At 35.1% G+C, this 25,039-nt stretch overlaps 1 protein-coding gene across 1 annotated transcript in view; it reads left to right on the forward strand.

Annotated features, from left to right (window-relative positions):
- The window catches only part of LOC129278009 (serine/threonine-protein kinase TNNI3K-like), a 30,575-nt gene extending 6,004 nt beyond the window's left edge, over positions 1 to 24,571 (forward strand). Inside the window, exons 3-25 of the mRNA XM_064110248.1 lie at positions 591 to 702; positions 1,558 to 1,661; positions 2,243 to 2,340; positions 3,276 to 3,386; positions 4,068 to 4,166; positions 4,759 to 4,903; positions 5,420 to 5,564; positions 6,052 to 6,156; positions 6,899 to 6,993; positions 7,608 to 7,757; positions 9,433 to 9,513; positions 12,097 to 12,153; positions 12,432 to 12,524; positions 14,829 to 14,886; positions 15,144 to 15,270; positions 16,272 to 16,339; positions 16,786 to 16,890; positions 18,301 to 18,406; positions 19,083 to 19,325; positions 21,633 to 21,743; positions 22,956 to 23,104; positions 23,886 to 23,932; positions 24,485 to 24,571. Coding sequence (XP_063966318.1) covers positions 591 to 702; positions 1,558 to 1,661; positions 2,243 to 2,340; positions 3,276 to 3,386; positions 4,068 to 4,166; positions 4,759 to 4,903; positions 5,420 to 5,564; positions 6,052 to 6,156; positions 6,899 to 6,993; positions 7,608 to 7,757; positions 9,433 to 9,513; positions 12,097 to 12,153; positions 12,432 to 12,524; positions 14,829 to 14,886; positions 15,144 to 15,270; positions 16,272 to 16,339; positions 16,786 to 16,890; positions 18,301 to 18,406; positions 19,083 to 19,325; positions 21,633 to 21,743; positions 22,956 to 23,104; positions 23,886 to 23,932; positions 24,485 to 24,552 — 2,477 coding nt within the window. The 3' untranslated portion in view covers positions 24,553 to 24,571. The remainder of the gene's footprint in view (positions 1 to 590; positions 703 to 1,557; positions 1,662 to 2,242; positions 2,341 to 3,275; positions 3,387 to 4,067; positions 4,167 to 4,758; positions 4,904 to 5,419; positions 5,565 to 6,051; positions 6,157 to 6,898; positions 6,994 to 7,607; positions 7,758 to 9,432; positions 9,514 to 12,096; positions 12,154 to 12,431; positions 12,525 to 14,828; positions 14,887 to 15,143; positions 15,271 to 16,271; positions 16,340 to 16,785; positions 16,891 to 18,300; positions 18,407 to 19,082; positions 19,326 to 21,632; positions 21,744 to 22,955; positions 23,105 to 23,885; positions 23,933 to 24,484) is intronic.
- Positions 24,572 to 25,039: the final 468 nt, after the last annotated feature.

The following is a 25,039-nucleotide window of genomic DNA, read 5'->3' on the forward strand; positions in this document are numbered from 1 at the left end:
TTTCTTGTGAAAAATAAGTGAAACTTCTTTTACATCCGATTTTGCTGAAATTTTCATTGTTATGCTGGTTGATTTTTCTCTATCAATTCAAATCAACAATTTTCTGGGGTGGACTTGACCTTTAAAAACATTGGTGTACAGTGACACTTGATCATAGAAACCTTAGAAATTCAGGTATTGTTAATGAAGTGAATCTTTCAGATAATATAAGTTTTGACTTTTGATGATGATTATTACTTTACACATTTTTCTTACAAACAATCATGAAAGTTGAGTTTCCTTACACCCGGCACCCTGTATATTGCAGTAGACTAGTTTCAATACATAACTTTTGGCTTACCATTAGAATCCAATGTCATGTGATATAATGTATCGTGTGTGTAATGCCTCGTTCTAACACTACAGTTAGTATCGATGCTCTCAAAATAGATAATGATATTGGATTGTAAAGTTACTCCTAACTTTTAAGAATGTTCAGCTTTATGAAACACCAACCATCATGATTAACAACAAATTTAATTGAATTGATTTTTGAGATGGAACATTAAGTTTACAATTATACTCTCATTTCTTTTATTTACTGTTTTCAGAGGAATGGCATAAGAAGATAAGTGAGAGCTACGCTGTGCTGGAATCTCGTATAAAAGATGATTTAAATCCTAAAGACAGAGAGCAATTTTCAGGCATTCAGGAGGCGTGCTGGTAAGATATAACTGTTAATAGACAGTAATAAGAGTTTAATTCACGATTTTAAGATTTAATTATTGTGACACAGATCTTTCAAGAGAAAATGATACTTGTTTTGAAAGTTAAATTGCATACTCACTTCTTGGGATGTTGTAAAGCAGTTTATGATGCAATTCAAAATGCATTTTTTTTAGATTGATTGATTGATCTGATTTGTTTGATAGCAGTGGACTCAAACTATAGAACGAGTGTGAATTTAGCACCATGTGACCAATATAGGTGCTGAATGAAGTGTAATGTAATGTGCTTAACTCATTGTTTCAGATCACCTATTCAAAACCACTTTTGTGAAATTGGACCATTGAGAATTGAGATCTGTTCTACAATAAAACTACTGCTTTTTTAAATTAAATTTTTGAATTTTCAATATAGTGATGTCTGATGAGCCATTACAAAAAAGTTTGTAATTTAGTAACTCTGTAATTCTCTGATGGATTTTTGTCAAATCCTCAATGTGGGCCCTGTCTTACAAAGAGTTACGATTGATCCGATCAACCTGAACTGTATGGAAATCCATCAGTGTCATAATTCTTTTCCCAGGAAATTTGCACATGTCTTTTGTAAGCAAAAAAAAAGCACACTGAATTTTCAAGAAAATGTATGACTTTACTTCATACCTAGAAAATATTTTGAACAAACATGCATTTTAGATGTTGACGTTGCTGGCTTTTCATAGTTGTTGATGGGATCAGTCGTAACTCTTTGTAAGATCTGTCTTGTAATCCCCTTGCAGGAACCTACAGTGTAATCCTGATAGTTTCAAAATTCATATTCAACATGCTTCCTTATCTATTGATATTCATATTGCAGTGCTGGAGATACAGACAGGGTACTGGAACTAGCTGATGAAAGATGTATGATTAGTAAAACAGAGAATGGACTCACTCTTTTGCATCTTAGCTGTATCTCTACAGGTATGGATACCCTTGAGATTATATACCAGTCTTGCTTTGTATATGGTTGGTTAGTAGAGACAGTCATACCAAACCTCACTAGGTGTGAGAATCTCACATATCTTTCCATCTCTATCTGCATTGTTTGTAATAAATTTCCTGACATAGCAATTTAAGCAAAATAAAGAGCCAAACAAAGGAATAAGCCCCCTCAAAAAAGAGCTCTGATAAAGTCTTAGATATTGTAGTGTCATTTTTCTCTGCAAATACAAAAAACTGAAATAGATCTAGTGATCTGGATATCAAGAAAATAGATTATTCTATACATGTGTAAACCTTCATTTAATGACAACCCTTATTGACAGAGTTTTGGCCAGTGAGAGGCACAGTAAAGTCTAATTTTTCAAATCAGCTAATCTGATTTTTTTTTTCAAGCTAAATACTCATAAACTTTGTTTTTGTTTTTGTTTAGCGTATAGGGTTTACATATGGCTTGGGTTGGGGACTTTAAGCATAACTCTAGACAGGATTTACCAACTATTTTGTTAGATTATTTGGTTTTTGTTCTACAATTGCTTCAATTTCTCAATGTTTTCTTACAGGGTCAAAGCCGTTTGTGAAATTCTTAATCCGTGCTGGAACAAGAATCGGAAGTTTGAGTAGGAATGGTTTCTCACCGTTACATCTAGCTTGCTATCAGGTATGGATTATGAGATCTCACTTAGTTTATTGAGAAAAAATGTAATTTTGTAAGAGGCAAAGACATACATGAACTATGTGATCATATAGTTTTAAAAAGTTGAGATGAAATCTGTACATATGGATAGCTTACTACCAATTTGAGATGGAATTTGTGTATAGATAGCATATTATTACTCAAATTTCCTGAAATTATTATCTTCATTGTCATTGTAACCATCACTAGCATTGTTTTTATAGTCTTTGAAAATCAAATACACTATCATTAATTGTTATTTGTGCCATAGTTTATTCATAATTTGGATGAGAACTGTTATTGTAGTCTTTTTCTTTCTTTGCTCTGCATTCCATTTTATCTCAGATCATATTTGACCGTGCTCTCTCTTTTTTTTCTATTTTTTTTTGTTCTTTCTTTCTCTCCCTCTTCTTTTCCACACTATCTCTACGTGTTCTCTTTCTTTCTTACTTTCTCTTTATTTTCTCTTTCTTCTCCATCTCCTTACCCGCCTTCTCTTCCCCTCTCACTCTCTTTCATGCTTTTTCTCTTATCTCTTCTTTCTTGCTATCCCTCTTACCCACCCTTTCTTTCCCTGCTCTTTTTTCCCCGTCTTCTTTCCCTCTTACCTGCCCTCTCTCCCTGCTCATTTTCTGTCTTACCCACTCTCTTCCTATTTGCTCTTTCTCGCTCTCTTCATACACTTTCTCTCTCTCTTTTTTTTCTTTCTTGCTCTCCTCTGTCTCACCCACTCTTTCTTCATGTTCTTTCTCTTTATTTTTATTTATCTTGCTGTCTCACCCACTCTCTCCCTATTTTCTCTTTCGTCTTTACCTCTTCACTCTCTGTCTTTTTCTTTCTTGCTCTCTCCCTTTCCTTTCTTGCTCTCTCCCTCTTCTAACCTGCTCTCTCTCTCTCTTCCTTCCTTTTCTTGCACACAGGGTGATGTAGACTTGGTAAAGGACTTGTTATTAGAGGAAGCAGACCCAGCAGTTATTGGTTACAGTTCAGTTACTCCCCTTCACATAGCAAGCTTGAATGGATATGAAGAGGTATATAGTATGACCCATTGCATACTACATGATCCAACGAGGACCTGATATTTGAACTAATCTAGTTTTACCTTTTGTTCCAAGAAGTGAAATTATTAAGGGAGGGGGGGGGGCAGTTGCCTCCCTAGAAATTTAGAAAAATAGCATTTTTTTTACTTCAAATTTTTGTGAAATTCACCATAAGTTCGCATAAAAATACTTTAATTTCATTTCAGAAATTAAAAAGTGCCCAGATGTAAAGCTTGGTTGCTTTGCTCCCTCACTTTCAAGATTTTTGAAAATTTTGATGATGCGTTTGCCCCCCCCCCCCCCCCCCAGAATAATAAATTGTGACCTTAAGTGTAAATTTGTATGGGCACCAGTGACTGGTGGAAAACAACTGAGGATTCCCCCTGGTAATGCATGAGGCAGCGTTCTCGTGTTTGTTTAACAAATTTGTTAAAATAGAAGAATGTTAAGGAACATACTGTAATCTATCTCTGTCATGTTAATATTGTGGTATTAATGATGTACTGAAGTTTGTTTTATTTTTGGTATTTCCCTTCCTATTTCTTTCTTCCTTATTCGTCTGATTTGTTCGTTTGTGCTCTTATCTCCCTTTCTCACTTGTTGTTTGTTTTGTTTCTTTTTTTCTTCAGTTTATTAGAATTCAGTGAACGATATTGTTTATTATTTTGACAGATTGTTGAACATCTGATAAAGTGTGGATCTAACATCCATGCTAGAGACACTGTTAAGTTCACACCATTGCATATAGCATGCTACTTTGGTCATGAAAAGGTTAGTCTTCTCACTGTATTTGTTCTTCTTCAATATCCAATATACCACTTTACCAAGCACACTCTGAATAAGATACTGATATACTTTGTATTATGTGGGTTATAATGATGATAAAAATTAACAGATTTAACAGATAGGGAAGCTGTTTCATCAGATACATAAAATGCTTGTCACGTACTCGAGCTAAAGCCGGGGTAATAATAATGATAAACAATGCGCCTCGGAATAGATTATTTCTAGATAGATGGTGCTATAAATGCCTATTATTGTTATTACAACCATTTTATAAATCTGACTGCTAGATCTGACGTGATATTTACAAAGATGTAAATTACACATTGGAAATGTATACTATTGATATTTTTTATAGCAATTATTCAAAAGTTTCTAAGAACTTTGCACAATGTTTTGATTAATTTGATTGAAAGAAAAGATAAGAGGAAATATCTATGATATTGACAAATTACAATTACAATTTTCTTATCAACTTTCACATTATTAATAAAGCAAATATTCTTTAATTTGTATTAGAGGTGGCAAGAAACACTTGGGTAATTTCTTGCTGCCAATTATATTTTATCCTTTCTTTCAGGTTGTGAAATGTCTGATTAATCATGGAGCTGATATCAACCTTACTGGTGAGGTGGGTGATGTGCCTCTTCACTTGACCTGTGTCAAAGGTCATCAGAGTATCACAGAGCTTCTGGTCAAAGGTCGTCGTAATAACAAAGCAGATGGTAAGATGGAGTCAAGATTGATATATACGTTTGGTATTTACAATGGATTGCACCTTTTTGCATTTTAGAGCTTTCATCTACAAGCCTACCGTCGATATATGATTATACATAGGAAGTGCAATTTTCCCGGATTTCTCTGGCTGCAATGTGTGGTCAGCAAAAATTAGACTCCTTATTTCAACAGTGATTTTTGTTCTTGGTAACAATTTGTCTAACAGAGAAATGTAATTGTTTATAATTTTTGGTGATTTCAAAATCTTACAGCACACACTCAATTCTTAGATTCATTATAATAAACATTGCCCATTCTTTTCTTCCTGTAGGTTAAATCCAAGGACCAGGGGTCTGTTTCATAAAACTAGTTAAAATAATAAAAAAACAATAAACGGTAAACTGAAGTCCTTTAATGTGATAGGCTGATAATACTTATGTTATAGAAATAGTGCATTTGTTATGATAAAAAGTCTTTACTAGACCCTGAAATTATGTTTATTTTCAAACATTTACACAATTTAGTGAATGCCCAGGACAATGAGCAGCATATGCCGCTTCATTTCAGCTGCCGAGCCGGTCACCTGACCTCCGTAGATTATCTCCTTCAGCCTAACTTAGGGACCAAAGCCCATGAAGTGAATATATACGGCGATACACCACTACATCTGTGAGTGCCATTTGTTTTAAGTACCTTAAAATTGTAGTTCTAGGCATTGCAAAATCCTCATGATACAATAACTCATGCAGTGGTGAGCTTTGCACAGAACTGTCGATTGACGCAGTATAATGTACAATATTTGTTATACCTAGCCCACAGTTTTGCTTTCTGAAGTTGACGTCAGAGACTCAACTGCATTTGGAAATTGAAAAACGGAGTTGCCAACAATAGGCTGAAATCTTTGAATATTTGGATTATGGCTTGGAAACGTGATTTTTCAAAAGTTTAGGCATACAAATTTCTTCCATAGAAGATACATGTATTCTTTCAGATGAAAGACCTTTGTCTCAGAATTGCATAACCTCTTCAAATGGCAATCTGGATCCCACTTATGTGTAATTGACATTTGAAGAGATATGATGTGCATCACACAGGTATGAAAATGCAAATTTTATTGTACTTATTGCAGAAGACCATTCTGATCTTTTCTTCACAGAGCATGTTACACAGGGAGACTGGATATAGTCAAGTCATTAATCACAAAGACAGGAACTACCAGTCTACTTGTGGAGAATATATTCAGTGAAACTCCCCTACACAGGTACTGTATGTTATCATCAATTGGAGTAAAATCATCAAAATTGGCTTGACTGACTTATATTTTCTATCTGCAAGGGACAATGAATTATTTTAGTGCAAAATGTATTATTTGCCGTGATTTAAATGAAATCATGTAATCATCTGTGTATTTGGAAGAGGACTGCAGAGTTTATACAATTTGGAATTTTAATGTAAGGCTATTAAAGGAAACAGGATAATATAACATGGCCACTCACATAAATTGCCAAGTAGCATTACCATGATACTTTGTTGTATTTTTAGTGGAAAGCTATTAAGGATTAGAAATACATGGTTCAGAGGGGGAGGGGGTTTTGTGACAAAAACATATCAGACCTTGTGAATTACTTCCGCACGTCAAAACCATTATGTACATAATGGCACATAACTCGTTCATACAGGCCGATGATTTATGAGTAGGCATAATAAATGAATGTCTTTGTTATAAAGTGGAAATTAAGCATTTGCCCCTCCAGTATCAAAGAACATGAAGAGTCCGTTTCCATCACTTTTATCTTTGGGACAGGTGGGCAAATACAAATTCCATCCAGAATTTGTAGAAAAAGTTAAGCATTAAGAAAATTTAGGGTTGGGGTGGACGATCTTCCCTGAAAAAATCAAGGTCTCCTCCCACTTCTGATCGCCGCCTATGCATGGTTTGATACAAATAATGTTGCTACGTGTTTATTGCTATACTTTGTTTCTGTATTGATTTCTTTTGAAAGTGCCTGTACATATGGTAAGAACCTAGAGCTTGTGACATATCTACTAAGTCAAGAAGGTGTTAATGTGACTGTACAAGGCAGAGATGGTCATACAGGTAATAAATCAATATTTTTTTTATTTAATGATAGTTGTAAAAATTGATATAATTGTGATATTAAGTTGATTTCTAAAGTGCTCTTGCATGCTTTACATAAATGACAAGTGGAAGGTAAAATCAAAGGGAAAAAATGATATAATTTTGTTTTATTTAAAAAAAGTGTTGACAAAAAATGACTCTGGGAAAGGCCAGATCCAGTTCTGCTTCATCTGGTCCTGACAAAGAAGTATAGCTTTGATTTATATTACATGAAATAATAATTATATTATTCACAATATGGCTTTGGAGGTTCTTAGTTTTGGGGAAAATCACCATATTTTAAAAGTAGTACTAGTGATTGTATTTAGGGCATAAATAGCCACAAGTCTGTTTTTCCCTCTTTTTGCATAAAGAATGAACAACTAGAGAATTAAAATATTGTAAATGCAATAAGAAAGAATTATGCCAATTTTCTTAGGTATAAAATCTTGATTATGAGTCATCCAGCAATAGGGAGAAAATAAAGAATGAGAATATAAAGTGTAAACACATGAAACCATCATATGTACATTTGTTCATTTCAGGCCAGATTTCATGCAAGTAATTACCTTTACTCCTTTCATTCTTTGAAGCTCTACATAGTGCTTGTTACCATGGGCACTACCAGCTCGTCCAGCTTCTATTAGACCAAGGTGCAGATCTGAATCTAGTGGCATCAGAACAGAATGGTGATTCTGAGAAAGACCAGGAACAGACCTGCTTGGTCTGGGCCTACCAGAGAGGTATTCCTTTGATGTATATAACATGAAACAATGATTTAACATTAAAATATTGACTTCTTTATGCACATCTTATTTGTGATGTCACAATAGAAACAGGCTTAATTGATGTCTTATTAAACTTTCGTTAGATTTGACCTTCAGCACAAATGTCCTCTTTTCAGAGATCAAAAGCTCTTGTTTTATTTACCATGAGATAAAGAATCATGTGAAATTGCAAATTAAATGTTATACAAATAACTTAAATCATAGCTGGGAGCCTATTTTCAGCAGCAGCTATGACTATTGCTGCTGGTCTTCCATGGGGCCAGGTCTGTCAGGACAATGTAAAGAATTATTTATAACCAAACAAATCATATGAAATTAAATACAATCTGTCACATGTACAAATTACAAATCAAAGGAAAATAACCAGATGAAACAAAACAAGAGACAGACAAGTTAGTGGTATAACATAATAATGATATACTGTGTTTAGATCATGTAGGTGAGCTGTGAAGTTAAAATAGGTAGTTGTCATAAATCAGCAGGTGTCAGCAAGCTCTGTACACAATTCTTTTACAAAGAGATTTTTTGGTAATGAAAGCATATTTTCATGACAGAATATGGTAGAGATCTAAAATCAATCTTTAAAATATTCTGGGGTCATAGTTGGTGAACTGTGTAATAATACCACATCAGCTTCCCCTTTTGCGCCAAGAAAACGTGCCCTATCAATTGTGGCTTTGGATTTTGAAGATTGATGCTAAGCTTTTTCTCACAGACCTTTTTCACAATTCTTGATGTATTTTCATTTTCATTGTTATGAAAGCCATGAAAAATACGGCAATACAGCCTCAAATATTGTTCAGCTTCATCTTGTTTCTCATGCTTGCAATTTCCTTTTTCACCTTGTCATTTCTTTTAACTGTTGAAGATATCTCAATGTTAAGACTCTTTCAAATTTACTCCAACTTTCTGAGTAATAACAGTGGTTAGTTCATCTCTGAGAATACGGTAGCTGTTATTTTACTCATAAGTGTGTCAAAGACTAAAGTTGCCACTCAAAGGCATTTGATACATCCTCATGTACAGCTGTAGTATACTCAGAATGGTCATCTGCCCCACGTCTTGAGGATTGAATATGGTGACAGAATACTCAAACCTTGAAATCTGGCTAAACATTTTGACAGCTTTCTTTTTTGTTATGTTTTCGAAAGCTCCTTGATACTTGTAGCTTATTTTTATCAGAAGTGGTTGCCTATTATGTGGAAGCATCGTGTTGGAGCGGTTCTGACTCTCACTTTGTAATTTGAGGGTTATTCGTTTGAATCCCACCTGACTCTAGTGTCCTTTGGCATGTTGTAATTTCACACTTTGACATTCCCCATCCAGATGTAAGAAGGTACTAGGTAGGTTGCAACAGCATATGTAGTACAAACAATTGAGTTTGGAAACTCTTGGAATGCTTCCCAGGGAGAAGAGAAAGTGAAAAATTGTATTCGAATATGCCAGGATCCGATGTACAGTAATTTGAGACATTGTTTTGTATTTATGGCTATATTTATAAAAGCAGCTTCTTCTTAGTATTATCATTATTATTACTCTTGATATTTAGCTTCCTTACACTGTTTTATATGGATGGAGCTGTATACCTTTCTCTATTAAATTTGCTCTGTTTGTCTGTATGTACCTACAGGTCATGATGCCATTGTGACATTACTGAAGCATCACAAAAGACCCCAAGACGAGTCTGCATGTGGAGACTACTCACAACCAGGTAGAGGTCAATGCACTTTTCTTCCCCTCACATGTTACCACAATATGCAACAGTGCTGGGAATCGCTTGAAATTTCATTTGGGAAAGATGTTGAATTTTGTGATCTGAATTTGTTGGTCCCATGGATTCAAAATCATGTCTGTGAATTCTGGCTGACATATTTTTTTTCCAGGTCTTACCCACAATGGACCTAGCATTTTCCTTTTCTCAGTCCAGTTATGATGTATCATTGTGAATTAAGATAGAGGGAAATCTAATTAGTATATCATTTGAAGTTTTACTTGAGGATAAATTCCCCCTTGGAGTTTTTAGCTTTTATTCCCATTATTTTTCCTGTGTTGCAAAAGCTGTCAGTATTTACTTTTATAGGCCCATATTCTGAACGTGGGTTTTAATTAGACCCTGGTTTAAAGTTATGGTTTAACTATGGAGAGCCAATTGGGGTGCTAATCCCTTACAGTACACATTCAATTTATTAACTCATAAGACACCCAAATTGTTCATAATTGTCTGGCAATGAAAACTTAAGTATTTTCCTTTATTATGAAAGCAAAAGGACACAAAATAGTAAACATAAGAAATATACTATATAAAAATAATTTTTGAAATTTTGGCTCACTATAATATTAGCACAGAGCAGTCAGACTGCAGGTCCCAAGAAAGTGGCTTCTTTCATCCAAGTGATATTCATGACTTGAGATGTTTTGCATATTTAATGAGCTTGATGCAGACCAAAACACCTCTTTTCATTCGGTCATTGCTGCTCTAATTATGCATCGAATTTCATGAATTTGGTACCATTGTAAAGAAAAAGAATCATTCTTTCAGGTCATGTGTTTAAATTTATTCAAAGATTTTGTAATATAGGTTAAAATTTTGATCTAAAATATGCTACAAAATAAATATTTTCACCTGACAAAAGCTGCTATTTTCACACTTTATTTTTGTTTGAGCCCAAATGATTTTTATATCATGATAAAGCTGAATATGTATGCTTTGAAATGATATAGGTTTCAAAATAAGAATTGGTTTAATCGGGTCAAGATCACACTTTTCATTGGCCAAGTACATAAAGCAGCTTGAAAACAAGTATACTGCACTCTGATTGGTCAAAAATACCACACAATGGCAAATTCCAACGGTTCCAGTGCCTGGGTTCGTGGGAAGGTCACACTTCCCATGTGGTAATCTCCTCAAATACCCCGCGCCTGTTGTTCTGTGAACCTTATCCAGCCAATCAGAACTCTGGATTTCATGCAAGTACAAAATTTCAGAAATCTCGTCTTGTACCTTGGTGGGAAAAGTGTGATCTTGACCCGATTAAAAGGTGCCGCATATCAAGAGTGGCATTGTGAGAAAGTACAGAAGTTCAGCTTTATGGTGATATAGATATCATTGACGCTCAAAATAAAAAGTTTTGCGCAATTTGCAAAAGAAAACAGAGGAAGAAAATTCAGTTTTGAGGCACAATTTCAGGCCAGAAATTTACTTATTTAACAAAATATTGTATACAAAATAAATGACCAATATGAAAGAGTAACTTTTACTCTATCTGATGGTGCAATAATATTTCATTTAACTTGAGGTTAAAACAGGTAAATTCTTAGAGAAACAAAATCTCACGAATCACGAGATTTTGCAAGGAGGAGGATTCAGCCACGAGATGATTTGGATGAATCTGGCCTTTTTGCTCATGAGCATAGGGACCTGCGGTCTGACTGAGAGTTAGGCTGTGGTCTAAGTTAACCCTAAATAGACTGGGCTATTTTGATGCCTAAGAAGACTGGGGGGGGGGGCTGATTCAGCCCCCCCTATGATCTCGGCCGTCGACCGCGCGATCGCGACGAAAATTGGCACGGGCATTACCCATGGCATAATCTCCAAGACTGTAGGATCAAATTTTCCGAAAAAATCTCATAGTTCATTAATTATGCTAATTTATGCGTAAAATCAAAGATTTGCTCTAATTAACTAAATAAGGCCTCTAAACTGCTAATTTCTTATTCACAGACTCTTTGAAGGATTCTGATCAAATGTATTTAAAAAAAAATTCAATATCAAAGTTCTTTTCTTATGTATTTTATTGTTTTTAAAATTTCTTATGTATTTCTTTGTTTTTCGACTTTTTGTTTTTTATTGGTTTTTTCAATGGAAATCGTCCGCCACTTTATTTTGACCATAAACAAGATGAAATTAATTGAGTTTGATTAGTAAAATTGAAAAAAATTATACATTTATGAATTTTGGCTAAAAACACAATTTGCATTGGATTTGTACACAAATTCACGTTTTTGAGCAATTTCGGGTCGACATGCACTTACAAAATGTTGCGTAATTTTGGAACCATGTACCCGGGCGTCGCAAATTTGGTCTCAAAAGTTGCGCAAGACTTGAAAGAAAAAAGTCATAGAACGGCGCGGCGCCAGCTTTTCGCGTTACAGATTTATCGCGAAAAATGTCGAGGGGGGGGGCTGAATCAGCCCCCCCCCCCAGTCTTTTTAGGGTTAAGCCTGACTTCAGAAAACAGGCAAAAGAGATCGCTTGTATTACAGGTATTGATTATTTTGTTTCATTGATTTCTAGACGGTTCTTATGTCTCGGTTCCCTCTCCGTTGGGCAAGCTGCGGTGTATTACAAAAGGTATTACAAGCACACTTATAACAATAATAATAAGTCATTTATTTAATATAATTTTTACATAATAATTAGATGTATCATACCTTATCTCTAAGTTCATTTTGAATAAGCCTCATTTTATGCGTGTTGTGATCCTGCCTCTATTATTATTATTATTATTATTGTATATTGTATGATATTGATTTGTAATTATTTTGTAAAGTTGAAATAATGTGAACTGAATTGAACAGAATGGATATATATATGAATGTGACAATGTATTCATATTTTTTTCTATGCAGAGAAAATAAATGTGTTACAACTAAGGGCCTCTCTGCCTAAGAACTTTCACTTGGATATAAATGAGATTGAATTCCTTGAGACGATTGGGAGTGGTAAGATCGGCCAATTTGTTCTGTCTTAGATATATATACCTTAGCTTGTTCTCCCGGTTCTAATATAATTGCAATATCCCTCCAATCCACCCTATCTCATGCCTGTTTTTATACACACTGCAGTTTAAGTCCACTCCATTTATTTTTTACATCCTCCTTCCAGCTGATTATTGGCTTACCTGTAGGTCTAGTTCCCTCTACTATAGCCTGTAATCTATGCAGAGGTTGCAGCTTTTGTCTTTGCTATTAGCAGTCTGTACTGTTCTGCGAAACGTCAGCACTACGTCTGATGTGGAAGACTACGCACAGCCACTGCATATATACTCCGGTCTTTTGTTAGTTGTTTTATTTTCATTGACAATTGTCCGGTGTCCTCGCCGAATCCTGACGTTCATGTGACAGCATCAGACACATAAAAGGCAAAGGCAAAAGCTACATACTCCGCATCTTTATATGGTTGTGGTGCCTGTCAACATGTCCAAATTATTAGGATTTTGTCTCCCTAATTATTTCTATCATCAAAATATATAAATGAAAATATTTGTTTTTATTTTTGTACAGAATACAGGTTAATAGCAAAAAGAAATAGAAAGAAAAAATGAAAGCATAAAATAATAATTAAAAAAATAATGGTTAATTCAGAATAGACTAGATAATAAAACAGGCTCCATGTTAATATCATCATCTATCATCCAATAGATGGGTCTTTGTGTGTGTATTTCAGAATTTCTTTGGGGACCACCCATTGATACTGAATGTCTGTAGAGAATGCATTTGCTTGTTTCTCTTTGATTATAATCTTATTACAACCTGCCATATGAAATCCATTTATAAAAAAAGCCACCTGTGTATAAAAAAGTCATTTTCTGGTATCCCAATGAAATCATTTTACACAGGTTTTACTGCAAAAACACATCTTTAATTTTTGTCTCGCCTGCATAGCAGAGCGAGACTATACATGTAGGCGCCGCTTTTCCGACGGCGGCGGCGTCAACATCAAATCTTAACCTAAGGTTAAGTTTTTGAAATGACATCATAACTTAGAAAGTATATGGACCTAGTTCATGAAACTTGGACATAAGGTTAATCAAGTATTACTGAACATCCTGCCTGAGTTTCAGGTCACATGACCAAGGTCAAAGGTCATTTAGGGTCAATGAACTTAGACCATGTTGGGAAAATTATTTTCAAAATCTTAACCGAAGGTTAAGTTTTTGAAATGACATCATAACTTAGAAAGTATATGGACCTAGTTCATGAAACTTGGGCATAAGGTTAATCAAGTATTAGTAAACATCCTGCTCGAGTTTCAGGTCACGTGACCAAGATCAAAGGTCATTTAGGGTCAATGAACTTTGGTCAAGTTGGGGGTATTTGTTGAATTACTATCATAACTTTGAAAATATATGGATCTAGTCCATGAAACTTGGACGTAAGGTTAATCAAGTATTAGTGAACATCCTGCTTGAGTTTCAGATCACATGACCAAGGTCAAAGGTCATTTAGGGTCAATGAACTTTGGCCAAGTTGGGGGTATTTGTTGAATTACCATCATAACTTTGAAAATTTATGGATCTAGTTTATGAAACTTGGACATTAGGTTAATCAAGTACCACTGAATATCCTGTGCGAGTTTCAGGTCACATGACCATGGTCAATGGTCATTTAAGGTAAATGAACTTTGGCCGTGTTGGGGGTATTTGTTAAATTACCATCCTAACTCTTAAAGTTTATGGATCTAGTTCATAAAACTTGGACATAAGAGTAATCAAGTATCACTGAACATCCTGTACGAGTTTCAGGTCACATGACCATGGTCAAAGGTCATTAAAGGTCAATGAACTTTGGCCGTGTTGGGGGTATTTGTTGAATTACCATCCTAACTCTGAAAGTTTATGGATCTAGTTCATAAAACTTGGGATATAAGAGTAATCAAGCATCACTGAACATCCCCTGTGAGTTTGAGGTCACAAAACCAAGTCAAAGGTCAGTTAAGGTCAATAAACTTAGGCCATGTTGGGGTAATTGTTGAAGTGCCATCATAACTTTGAAAGTTTATGGATAGAGTGAATGAAATGTGGACATGGGTGTAGTTGACAGTCTTAAGTCTCCGTTCAAATGTCATTTATGGTCAATGAACGTGGTATTATGTCATTATATGAATGATGTTTTTGTAAATGATTATTTTATAGTAGTTTTCAAAGTTAGCACTGCTGCTATATTAAATTGCGTAATGCAGGCGAGACTGCCAGAGGCGTTCCACTTGTTGTAAATCAAACATGAATATTCATTTTTTATTCCTAGGATCCTTTGGGAATGTATATAAAGGCTACTGCAGAGGAAAAATTGTTGCAATAAAAAGGTAAGGAATGAAATCACTATGCTCTCTTTATCGGCAACAAAATGAAAATGCTGAAATCAACGTTTGAAATGCAAATCAACAACTCTTTTATAAAAACCTTGCAATTGTTTATTTTGACTTGTGTTGATTTTTTTAACAAAGCAACAGGGTATAAACTAATTGTTGCAAATTTGAGAACGGAAATATTATTAGTTGAAATCTTTAAAAAATTGTTCATCTCTGTGAGTTAATCAATTCTCATGATACTTTATTCCCAGATATCGTTCTAGTGCTTTCAGTGCCAAGTCAGATGTTGATATGTTTTGTCGAGAGGTATCTATTCTTTGTAGATTAGACAGCCCTTATGTCATCAGGTTTGTTGGAGCTTGTATTGAGGACCCAAGTGTAAGTATGCTTTGTTTATTCTGTTTATTTATTTATTTTGTTTGTTTATTTATATTTTGTTTTGTTCTTTTTTTCCATTCATTCATTTATTCATTTTAATTATATATTTATTGATTTTATTTATTCATTTATCTCTCCATTTATATAATTTATGTGTTATTTATTTATTTCATTTATTAAAGGAGAATGAAACCCTTGAAACCAACTGAATCCATATCAAAGAGAAAAACCAAAGAAACATATTGTTGAAAGTTTGAGGAAGATTGAATGAATAATAAGAAAGTTATGAGCATTTGAATATTGAGATCACTAATGCCATGTAGATCCTCCTATTGGCAATACGACCAAGATCTGTGATGTCACACACGTACAACTCCCTCATTACTTTAGTACTTATTTCACTTATATTCTCACTTTTATAGAGTCTATCACAAGGTGAGGTGTTCTCTTTATGAGAGGACAAGTACAGAGGTTTCACAACATTATATCATTGATGAATCGTTTGTCATATGATTAGAATGAGGCAAAAGAGATGTTTTGGGGTATATTTTCAGTGTCCAAAAGGGGAGAGTTGTTCATCTGTGACATCATAGATCTTGGTCGCATTGCCAATGGGAGGATCTCCATAGCATTAGTGATCTCGACATTCAAATGCTCATAACTCTTCTATTGCTAGTCCTATTTTACTCAAACTTTTGTTGATCTTATTCTTTGATTTTTCTGCTTTCTCAAAAGCTAACTTGCTCCAAGAGTTTCATTCTCCTTTAATTATCGACCTGTTTATTTTTATCAATTCATTAATTCATCTGTTTCTTTATTTATGTAGATAGAGGTGTCCATTATTTGTATACACCTTTTTAGCCCACTCAAAGTAAACATTTTCTAAAATATTTCCCGCATTGTAAATGTTCTTTACATTACAGTGCATATTGTCAAAATTCTCCACATTCATGTATTTGAATAATTAATCCTGGTTCATTTATTTATTTTCTTGTAACCAGCACTTTGCAATAGTCACACAGTATGTGGCAGGAGGATCTCTGTTTTCATTACTTCATGTACAAAAGAGGTTGGTAATTAATGTTGTATTTTGATTAGATAGAGATGTTGATGATAGAAATAATGATAATAAGATAAGATAAGCATTTATTGTCTCTGTAAAATAGTGAGAAATTGATTTGACAAATATAATATAACTGATGACAATGAAAGTTATGATTATTATGAATATAAAGATGACAATTTTGCTGGTGATGATGCAGATAATGATGATAATATGTATAAAATATATGGTTCCAAAGGAACTGTTGCTGCACTAGGCCTATGAGCCTCTCTGGACAGTATGTGCGCTCAATAAGATATCACCATTATTATAATTTATTATAATATGATGACTACCAATAGTGCTACTGCTGCTACAATAGCAACAACTACTGCGGCTGCTGAAGTGCAATTTATGAATTTGGGTTCCCACTGTTTAAAAGGGATTTTGTATATGGTGTGTTGTTTTTCTAGAACTATTGATCTCCAATCCAAGCTAATGATAGCTGTTGATGTGGCCCATGGCATGGACTACCTTCACAATCTACCACAGCCTATTATACACAGAGATCTTAATAGGTAAGTCATGATTCGATTCAAACATTTCGTAATATAAGTGTCACCAACATTCATTACGGGTCAACAAACTTGCTTTTCCCTATAGTCGAGCTGCCAAGTAGTACAGATTTTCCGTATTTAGTACTGAAAAATTAAAGAATTCTGATGGTTTCATGCAAAATACTGATTTTCAAAGTTTCAGTTTTATGTGTTGGCCTATGTGGTATTTCTTTGAAAATACTGATTACCTCACCAAAATACTGATTTTCAGCTTTTATAATACTGAATTGTTCTTGTTCAGGTTGGCAGCCTTGATATAGATTAAAAATTTAACACTTAATGAACTATTTTAATAAATGAGTGATTAATCCTAAGTGCAGAGAGGAATATGAATTAATCAGTAGTCCCAGAGGTGTGGTCCAAGAATGTTTAAATGAGGTTTGTAATCACTTCGATATAGAAAAATGTTGATTAATTCATGGTGTTGAACTTATGTGGTTGACAAATCTTTTAATATTAATGTGACGGAGTGATGTCATAATAAGGCAGCAACTTGCATTTATGTATTATGAAAATTTCATGTCTTTGATATGGGAGCCATTGTCACATTTATTCCTTGAATGAAGTGTTGCCAGAAATGTATTTGTAAATATTTTGGCATTTTGAATGTTTGCAAGTTATGGTTCAGTTTTACTGAAGTAAATTAAGCTATGATCTCTATTGCAAGAATCATACAGCAAATTATTATCTGTGATGAATTGAGAGATTTGTGACCGATTTTAGAACTTACCAACCAACTTCCTATGGGGGCTGGTGCCCTTATATGCTAGAGCTCCTGTGAGTACTGAGCTGACCGTGCTTGCCCCTTAAATTGTCAGTGAATGGGGCAGCAAGGGCACCAGGCCCCACCAGGATGTAGCTGGGAATTTCTGTGGTGATGATGCAGGATGGTACTTGTAGTGATTTAAGATTTCTATTTATATCTATATTTGTAGTTGTTTATAATATATACGTGTATGAAATAGTTGTATCTCTGGATGGCGTGTGCGCTCAATAAGATATCACTATTATTATTATTTATTTCTGTCAAGAAGGAAAAATAGGCCTCTTCCTTACCAAATTTTGGTCTGAATATAACATCTTCATTCTTGAAAAGGAATTTATAACTGTAATGTTTCCATTCATTCCATTGAAGTGGCATATCAGAATCAATCTCACCAAAAAGTGTTCCTCTCTTTGTCGGTACTGGCAAATGTCATCAATAATTTTGTTTATCTTGATTATTATCTTGACAAATATTACACATTTTGATCAATGCTTGATTTGTGATTCTACTTTGATAACAAATTGTATGATAATTGGACATTCTTATCATGCAATAATTTTACATTATGTATTATGATGCTGTTTTGATTTTGTTTTTCAATCCAGTCACAATATTCTTCTGGATGAGTTTGGACATGCTGTGGTAGCTGATTTTGGTGAATCTAGATTTGTGAAGTCTATGCATGAAGACAACATGACCAAGCAACCGGGAGTAAGCTTCTCATTTACAGTCATTCATTTTTTTAAATAAATAATTATAGGATGCCATTTTGGCTGCATTCTTCCAACCTGCCAAATCAACCAGATCATAACATTGAGATATTGTGCAGAAAATGAAAAGGGAAAGTCAGATTTAGATCAAGCCTAACTTACATTTTATTTTGTTCCTTATTTTCTGTAGATTAAATAATTGTTCTTCACGCACAGACATATCAGTTTTGAAAAAAAAGTTACTTTTCCCAAATGTTGGAACTTTGAAGATTTACAAAGGTAGTTTTAGCATCTCTTTCATTTTTTTGAGCAATAAAATAAGTGATGTCTTTGCACACATAGAGCAAATAATGGAAAAAATTTCTTGTAATTCTTTTTTTTTTGCACTTTATTCAATATTTTAATGGAATTTTCAGTAAATGACGAATTTGAGCTGAACATAATGAGTGCAATATCAATATTTTTCTCTATTTTTCTTTTATTAGAACACCCCCATCAGCAGTGTGAACTTCCCCTTTTTAAAGGAAACCTCATTGGGTTGTGTTTTTTTTCTGACAGGTTTAGAATATAGTAAAGTTCAAAATTATCAGCCATAATGCTGAGATTGGGAATTCCAAAAATTTGTCAATTATGTTTAGATTATTAACCATTTAAAAATGTTATCATTCATATTATAGAATCTTCGCTGGATGGCACCAGAAGTGTTCTCTCAGAACACCAAGTACAGCATCAAGGCTGACATCTTCAGTTACGCCCTCTGTATCTGGGAGCTTCTCTCCGGAGAGCTACCCTTCGCTCACCTCAAGCCGGCAGCAGCTGCTGCTGAGATGGCGTATCGGAGCACCAGACCGCCCATAGCCATCTCTATACCAAAGTCCATTGTTAATATACTACAGATGATGTGGAGTCCGATTCCTGAAGTAAGGCTGGGTTATCGGTTGATTATTATTATGTATAATGTCAAACATTTGTGATTGATCTAAGCAATCTCAACTACAAAGTTAGTGAAACCATCAAGTCAAATGTTTTTGTTATTTTGTTTCTGTGAAAGTATGATGAGCACTTTTGCATGCATCATTCTTTTCTTTTCTTTTCTTTTTTAATTATCAGCATGCTCTTAACAGAAGGACAGTGCTTTATCTTTCTAGTGGGGCATTACAAGAAACTTTTGATCAATTGCAAATCTATTAAGGGTCTCCAGAGCTTCCAAGTCTCCCGGATCCTGCGGGAGAATACTGGATTACGATCCAATCTCCCGTTCTCCCGACCCCATGCCAAAATCTCCCGGATAATCAGGATTTTTAGCTGTTAAATTGTAAAATTCGTACAAACGACTGTTTAACGAGTCTAGCATGTTCAACTCCCTAACACCCACGTGGAACCTCCTTATCACATTTTCATTTTACCCAGTAACTTCTACCAGTTTTTGTATAATCGTACATTGATTTCGCATGTAAATAAAGATAATTTTACTGAACGACTGGTGAAGTAGTCTAACAAGCCATTTTATTTCCGGGTTCTGCATGTGTGTGTGATGAAAACTCTTCAGCGGTACTCCATGCACATGGCCCCCGATGCGCCCCGGCGCTGCGCCAGGAAGCTCCGAGAATTAAAGTTCACGAGCACTGCGAGGCATTTTTCGTAAGCTTGCGTGCGCCTTATTCGAGCTGAAACTGTGGATCAACGATGGGATTAACAAGTGGATTACTTTTTTACACCTCGACTTTCAATTTCAGGAATAATTTTATTGACAATCTTGAAGAATTAGAAGCAAAGTGGAGATTTTTTCGCCTACTTTCACTTGGGTTGATCGGATTCGAACATTTTCTCTTTCGAGTTTCGTGAGTGAGCTAGCCTGGCGCTGGCTGGCTGAGCTGTGCGAAGCACGCCCCGTCCCGATTCATCCACACTACAATCGCATCGCCAGTGACCATGGAGATCATGGAGATGGAGTCATCCAAGACGACAAAATACTTGTCGAAGTATAAAGATAGTTTTCAAGCAGAATGGGACTGTGTGACAATTTTCACAGGAATCCCTCAGAGACTTTAACAGTCCACATATAAAGCTCATTTACCATGTTTACCACTTCTGCAGCCCCTTCCCCCTCAGCTCTGGCCAATTATAAAGGTATTTTCATGTTGAATTCATTCTTTTATGAATTATTAAAAAAATCTACTGTATTGCCTGAAGTGTATATTTAGTCAATGACAATTCATGAATTCTCTCTAATGTGCATTTAATCTATCAGAATTTTTTTTGATGGTTTAGACAGCTGTCGGTTACTATCAAATGTTGTTTCCTAATGTGTTTTGCTACCCAAAACTCCCATCCGTGGGACAACGTTCCGCCGCTCCCTCACAAAATCATACCTCCGCGAAATCTACTGGATTCTATCATCCCAATGTTGGCAGCTCTGGGTCTCCACATCAGTCGTATGTCTTGCAATCAATTGCAAATTGGTGATTGATTGCTGAATTGCTTCCTGTGAGAAGGAGTGTAAATAATTTTCTTCATCTAATTTTGTCTTTCGATTGTAAAACTGCACCAAAAATTTGAAATTGATTGCATATACCTTCTTGTAACACCCTTTTGATCAGAATTATTATATGGTGGCTTTATGTAGTTCAGATCTATGAATTAATGAGATTGTTTGGGTGATATATATATTGAAAAAAATAAATGAAACAAAAACTTGCTCAAACTTAGAAAAAAAAGAACAATGACACAATGTAATAAAATATTCCAACAATGTAATTCTGTACAGCCATGTATAGGGTGTCCTAGCAAAAGATTTTACACCATCGTAAAGTTTAGTTTTTACTCTTTAGTTAGATGTATTATTGGATGCATAAAGTTTAAATGTCATTTATTTATAAAGTATCGAAATTCAAGCATTATTTCAAAGAAACAGAACTTTGTTATCTCCTAATCATTCTCTGTAACTGAGATATCAAATTAAAGAGCAGATGTTTAAAATTTTAAACGTAATTTCTTTTTGAAATTGAGATACCACAAGCCTAGTGAACTTTGGTATCCTTTACTCACTCATCCATGGATGAGGAATCATCTAAGTTACACTAGCTGGAAGAGGAGACTCTAAGCTTGACCATGATAGGTCATTTGTCTTGTATTCGTGGTTAAAATATGATAAATCGATCGATAATTCTCAATTATTTTTTTTGTGGGATGCACTGTATAGTCTGTTTTTATTGTTGTTGTTGCAGGAGAGACCAACATTTGCCCAGATCATCCCGATGCTGGATGAGTGTCGTCAAGAGTACCTGGCCGTAAGCAAATCATTGTCTGGTGTGCTCAGCATGTTGGATGCAGAATGGGTAATGTGTGGCATGCCGCCCTCTATTGTTCTTAACCTTTAATACTAATTACCAATCTACCCTAATTGTTTACCTTTTATTCAACAAAAATGAATTAACATTCGTGATGAGATCTGGAAATAACTTGACTAATTTGATGGTACAGTATGAAAACATGAAATTCAAGGCCTGAGTTTTTAGCACATATGATAACACTGACCGGCATGGTGTGTAATTTAGTAAGACTCTCCAGATGTGTGCATCTTATGTTACTCTTGAATTAAGATGTTATCATCGCACTTTGTTCAAAAGCTATTTTAGTCTCATCCATCTTTGTCTGATCCTGTTTCATCTATAAGGCGTTTGTCTGATAACCATTTAATATCAGTGACACTTGGTTCATTAACAATTAGCTTATCTCCAGTTAGAATCAATTGTTTTGTTACGGTTTTACCAAGGCTGAAATAGACCTGTGATTTGTGCATTTGGTAACACATGTGCCTTCACTCCTTTGCATTAAACCAGAGAGAATGATAGACCACTGTGTCCTCAACAGCATGCATTTTAGTGTTTCTCTTTCAAAGTGATTACAAACCTCATTCAAATGCTTCAGTTTTTCTGAAATCTCATTTGTAGTTCTACTGATTAGTCCTAATACTTTTAACTGTACTTGATATTTAATATTTATTTAATATTCATTTAATTGTTTAGTTTTCACTCACGCACAGCCTCCTATGATAATGAACAATATTGATGTGTATATAATAAAACACACAAATTGTTTTGGGTCTTCACAAAGCCGTATTTGACCTTTAATTTGAGTGTTTCATAATATATGTGTGCAACTTGCTCCCTTATTATGACGCCATCCCTTGGCGTTAATCCCGAGAGATTGGTCGACCAGTGTACTCCACACCACGTTTCTCTTACAAACACTACAGTTTTTATGGGATCTCACTCACTTACAGTTCTATAGATCAAATCTTATTCATGCATTTTATTTGTCATTACTCTTGGCGCTTGCTATCTAGGAAAAAATAGTTGACCTGCAAGGAAAATGTCTCTCAATGTGAATGCTTGTGGCACATGTATTATGAAATGCACACCTTTTACATATAACAGGCCCCTCATCACCCATCAGTACCTTGGATGTTTAGTCAATATTTCATACAAAATGTATCTTGTGGATCCCTCTATTTCTCATCTTCCAAATCATCTCCTCCATACCTCCAGGCTACTCCACTAGATGACAGTGAAGATGGCCTTGAGATGGGATACAGGGGATTGGAGCCCTCGCCCAGTGATCTAGAACCAGGAGAACTACCTGCTGGCAATGTTACTGCCCTTAGAACACAGTGGGAAAAGTGTGCAAAGTCACTCAGGTAGGTATAGCTCAGTCATTCCATTGGCTACTTTGGATCGTTTCATGAAAGGATTGTCAGACGTTTTTAGTCTGTTTTATCTGACAGTTACCATAGTAACAGTGCTTCTTATCCAATCAAAATAAAAGATAGTTGGCAGATCTGACATGTCAAGATGAAAATGTTGATGAAAGTTCCGCCAAAATTCTACATTGTCCAAATGTTTTGTACACCGATTACCTCAGGAGTCTTTCGTGAAAGGACTTCGAAATTTTATCTGACAAGTCCTGTTTTATCCAACAGTTACCATAGTAACAGTGCTTCTTAGCCAATCAAGGGTCAAAGAAAGTTGTAAGATCTGACAACATGTTGGACATACATGTTGATGAAATGCTTCCCTGTTTCCAGTGGGCAACTGGTTATGGTACAGTCTCATAGGCGAAACAATAGCCAGACTGACAAAATGTATCACGTTCTTTCCAATGACATACCATATATCAGGTAGTGTCAGTGTCTTTGGTGTGACTATAGCATTGAAGTAAATAGATTATCATTTAGCACCATATTATACAGATGCGTCCCTGATTGAATTACAGTTTGATACCAGTTTCACTGCAAGTATATTATCTTAAAGCCCTAAGAGATGTATTTCAGAATTATGGCTAAGGTGACAACCCATATTGTCTGAAAAATGTGCAATTCCTTTAGAGAACTCTTTCAGGCAAAAGAAGAGCTATTTACAAGGTACAAGTTTTTCACACTCCTCCGATGATATGTATAAATGTTTTTTCTTTTACCACAGTGGAGAAAAGAATGGTAGTAGTGTCTTCCCTGCGACAGACAAGAATGGTGAGTAATATCTTTGGAATACATAATTTATGTTGGGTTTTGTATCGAGGTCTGAAGCGAGACTATTACATTCATCAAATTTCAAAAAGGTAGAAGAATTATTTTGTCCACTAAGTGCCACCACTGTGTGCACCATTTTTCTTCGCTCCAGACAAATAAAAGGGGGTGAAAGGTAATAATGTAACAATTAAAAGACAGGATGCCCAATCTCGTATTGATATTTTGTAGCGCTATGAAAAAGCAAGATGGCATTTGGCGACGCCATTGCCAGTCTATAAAATGGAAAGTTTGGTTATTATTGTTCTACATATTTAAAAAAGTGTTGAATCCAATGGTTTATTTGCCCTTGAGTTGAAGTCACCTTAAATTGACTTTTTGTAAAACAGCCTCCCAAGTTTTTTAACTGTTGTATTATGAGCTGGCTTGCATTATGATTTCTGTCTTATAAGGTTATGTATCTGATCCTCTTAGTACGCTACGAGTTAGTCAGTCTCCAATACTACCTCCGCAGGATTGAATGTAGTTAATCTTTTGTTTCTTTCGTGTTTGTAGGTTATGTATCTGATCCTCTTAGTACGCTACGAGTCAGCCAGTCACCAATACTACCTCCGCAGGATTGAATGTAGTGTATCTTTTGTTTCTTTCTTGTTTGTAGGTTATGTATCTGATCCTCTTAGTACGCTACGAGTCAGCCAGTCACCAATACTACCTCCGCAGGATTGATTGAAGTCTAATTAGTGTGCAATCATGGTAAACTGGATATACAGACCCCCTTCATAGAAAGGTTAGACCTTGTTTATTTATATGATACTATTGGCCTGTGTACATGTAGACCTTATATACTCTAATGTGCTTTACAGTGTATTATATTATTACCTTGGCTGAGCTGCTTTCTATGAACAAATTCTTTACGGGTACCTGTTTACTATACCTGGGTCGAGTGCAGCTCATCGTGGAAGAATACCTTGCTGAAAGCTGTTAACACCTGAAGTGGGACTTTAAGTCGCGTCCTCTTTTTTGATAGATAATAGTTGCAAACACTACATTATGACTTTTCCATGCAGTCTCTCTGTCTGGATTGTTAGAGTGTGATGTTTTGCCAAAGAA

The sequence above is a fragment of the Lytechinus pictus genome, chromosome 15, assembly GCF_037042905.1.
Source record: "Lytechinus pictus isolate F3 Inbred chromosome 15, Lp3.0, whole genome shotgun sequence".
Classification (NCBI taxonomy): domain Eukaryota; kingdom Metazoa; phylum Echinodermata; class Echinoidea; order Temnopleuroida; family Toxopneustidae; genus Lytechinus; species Lytechinus pictus.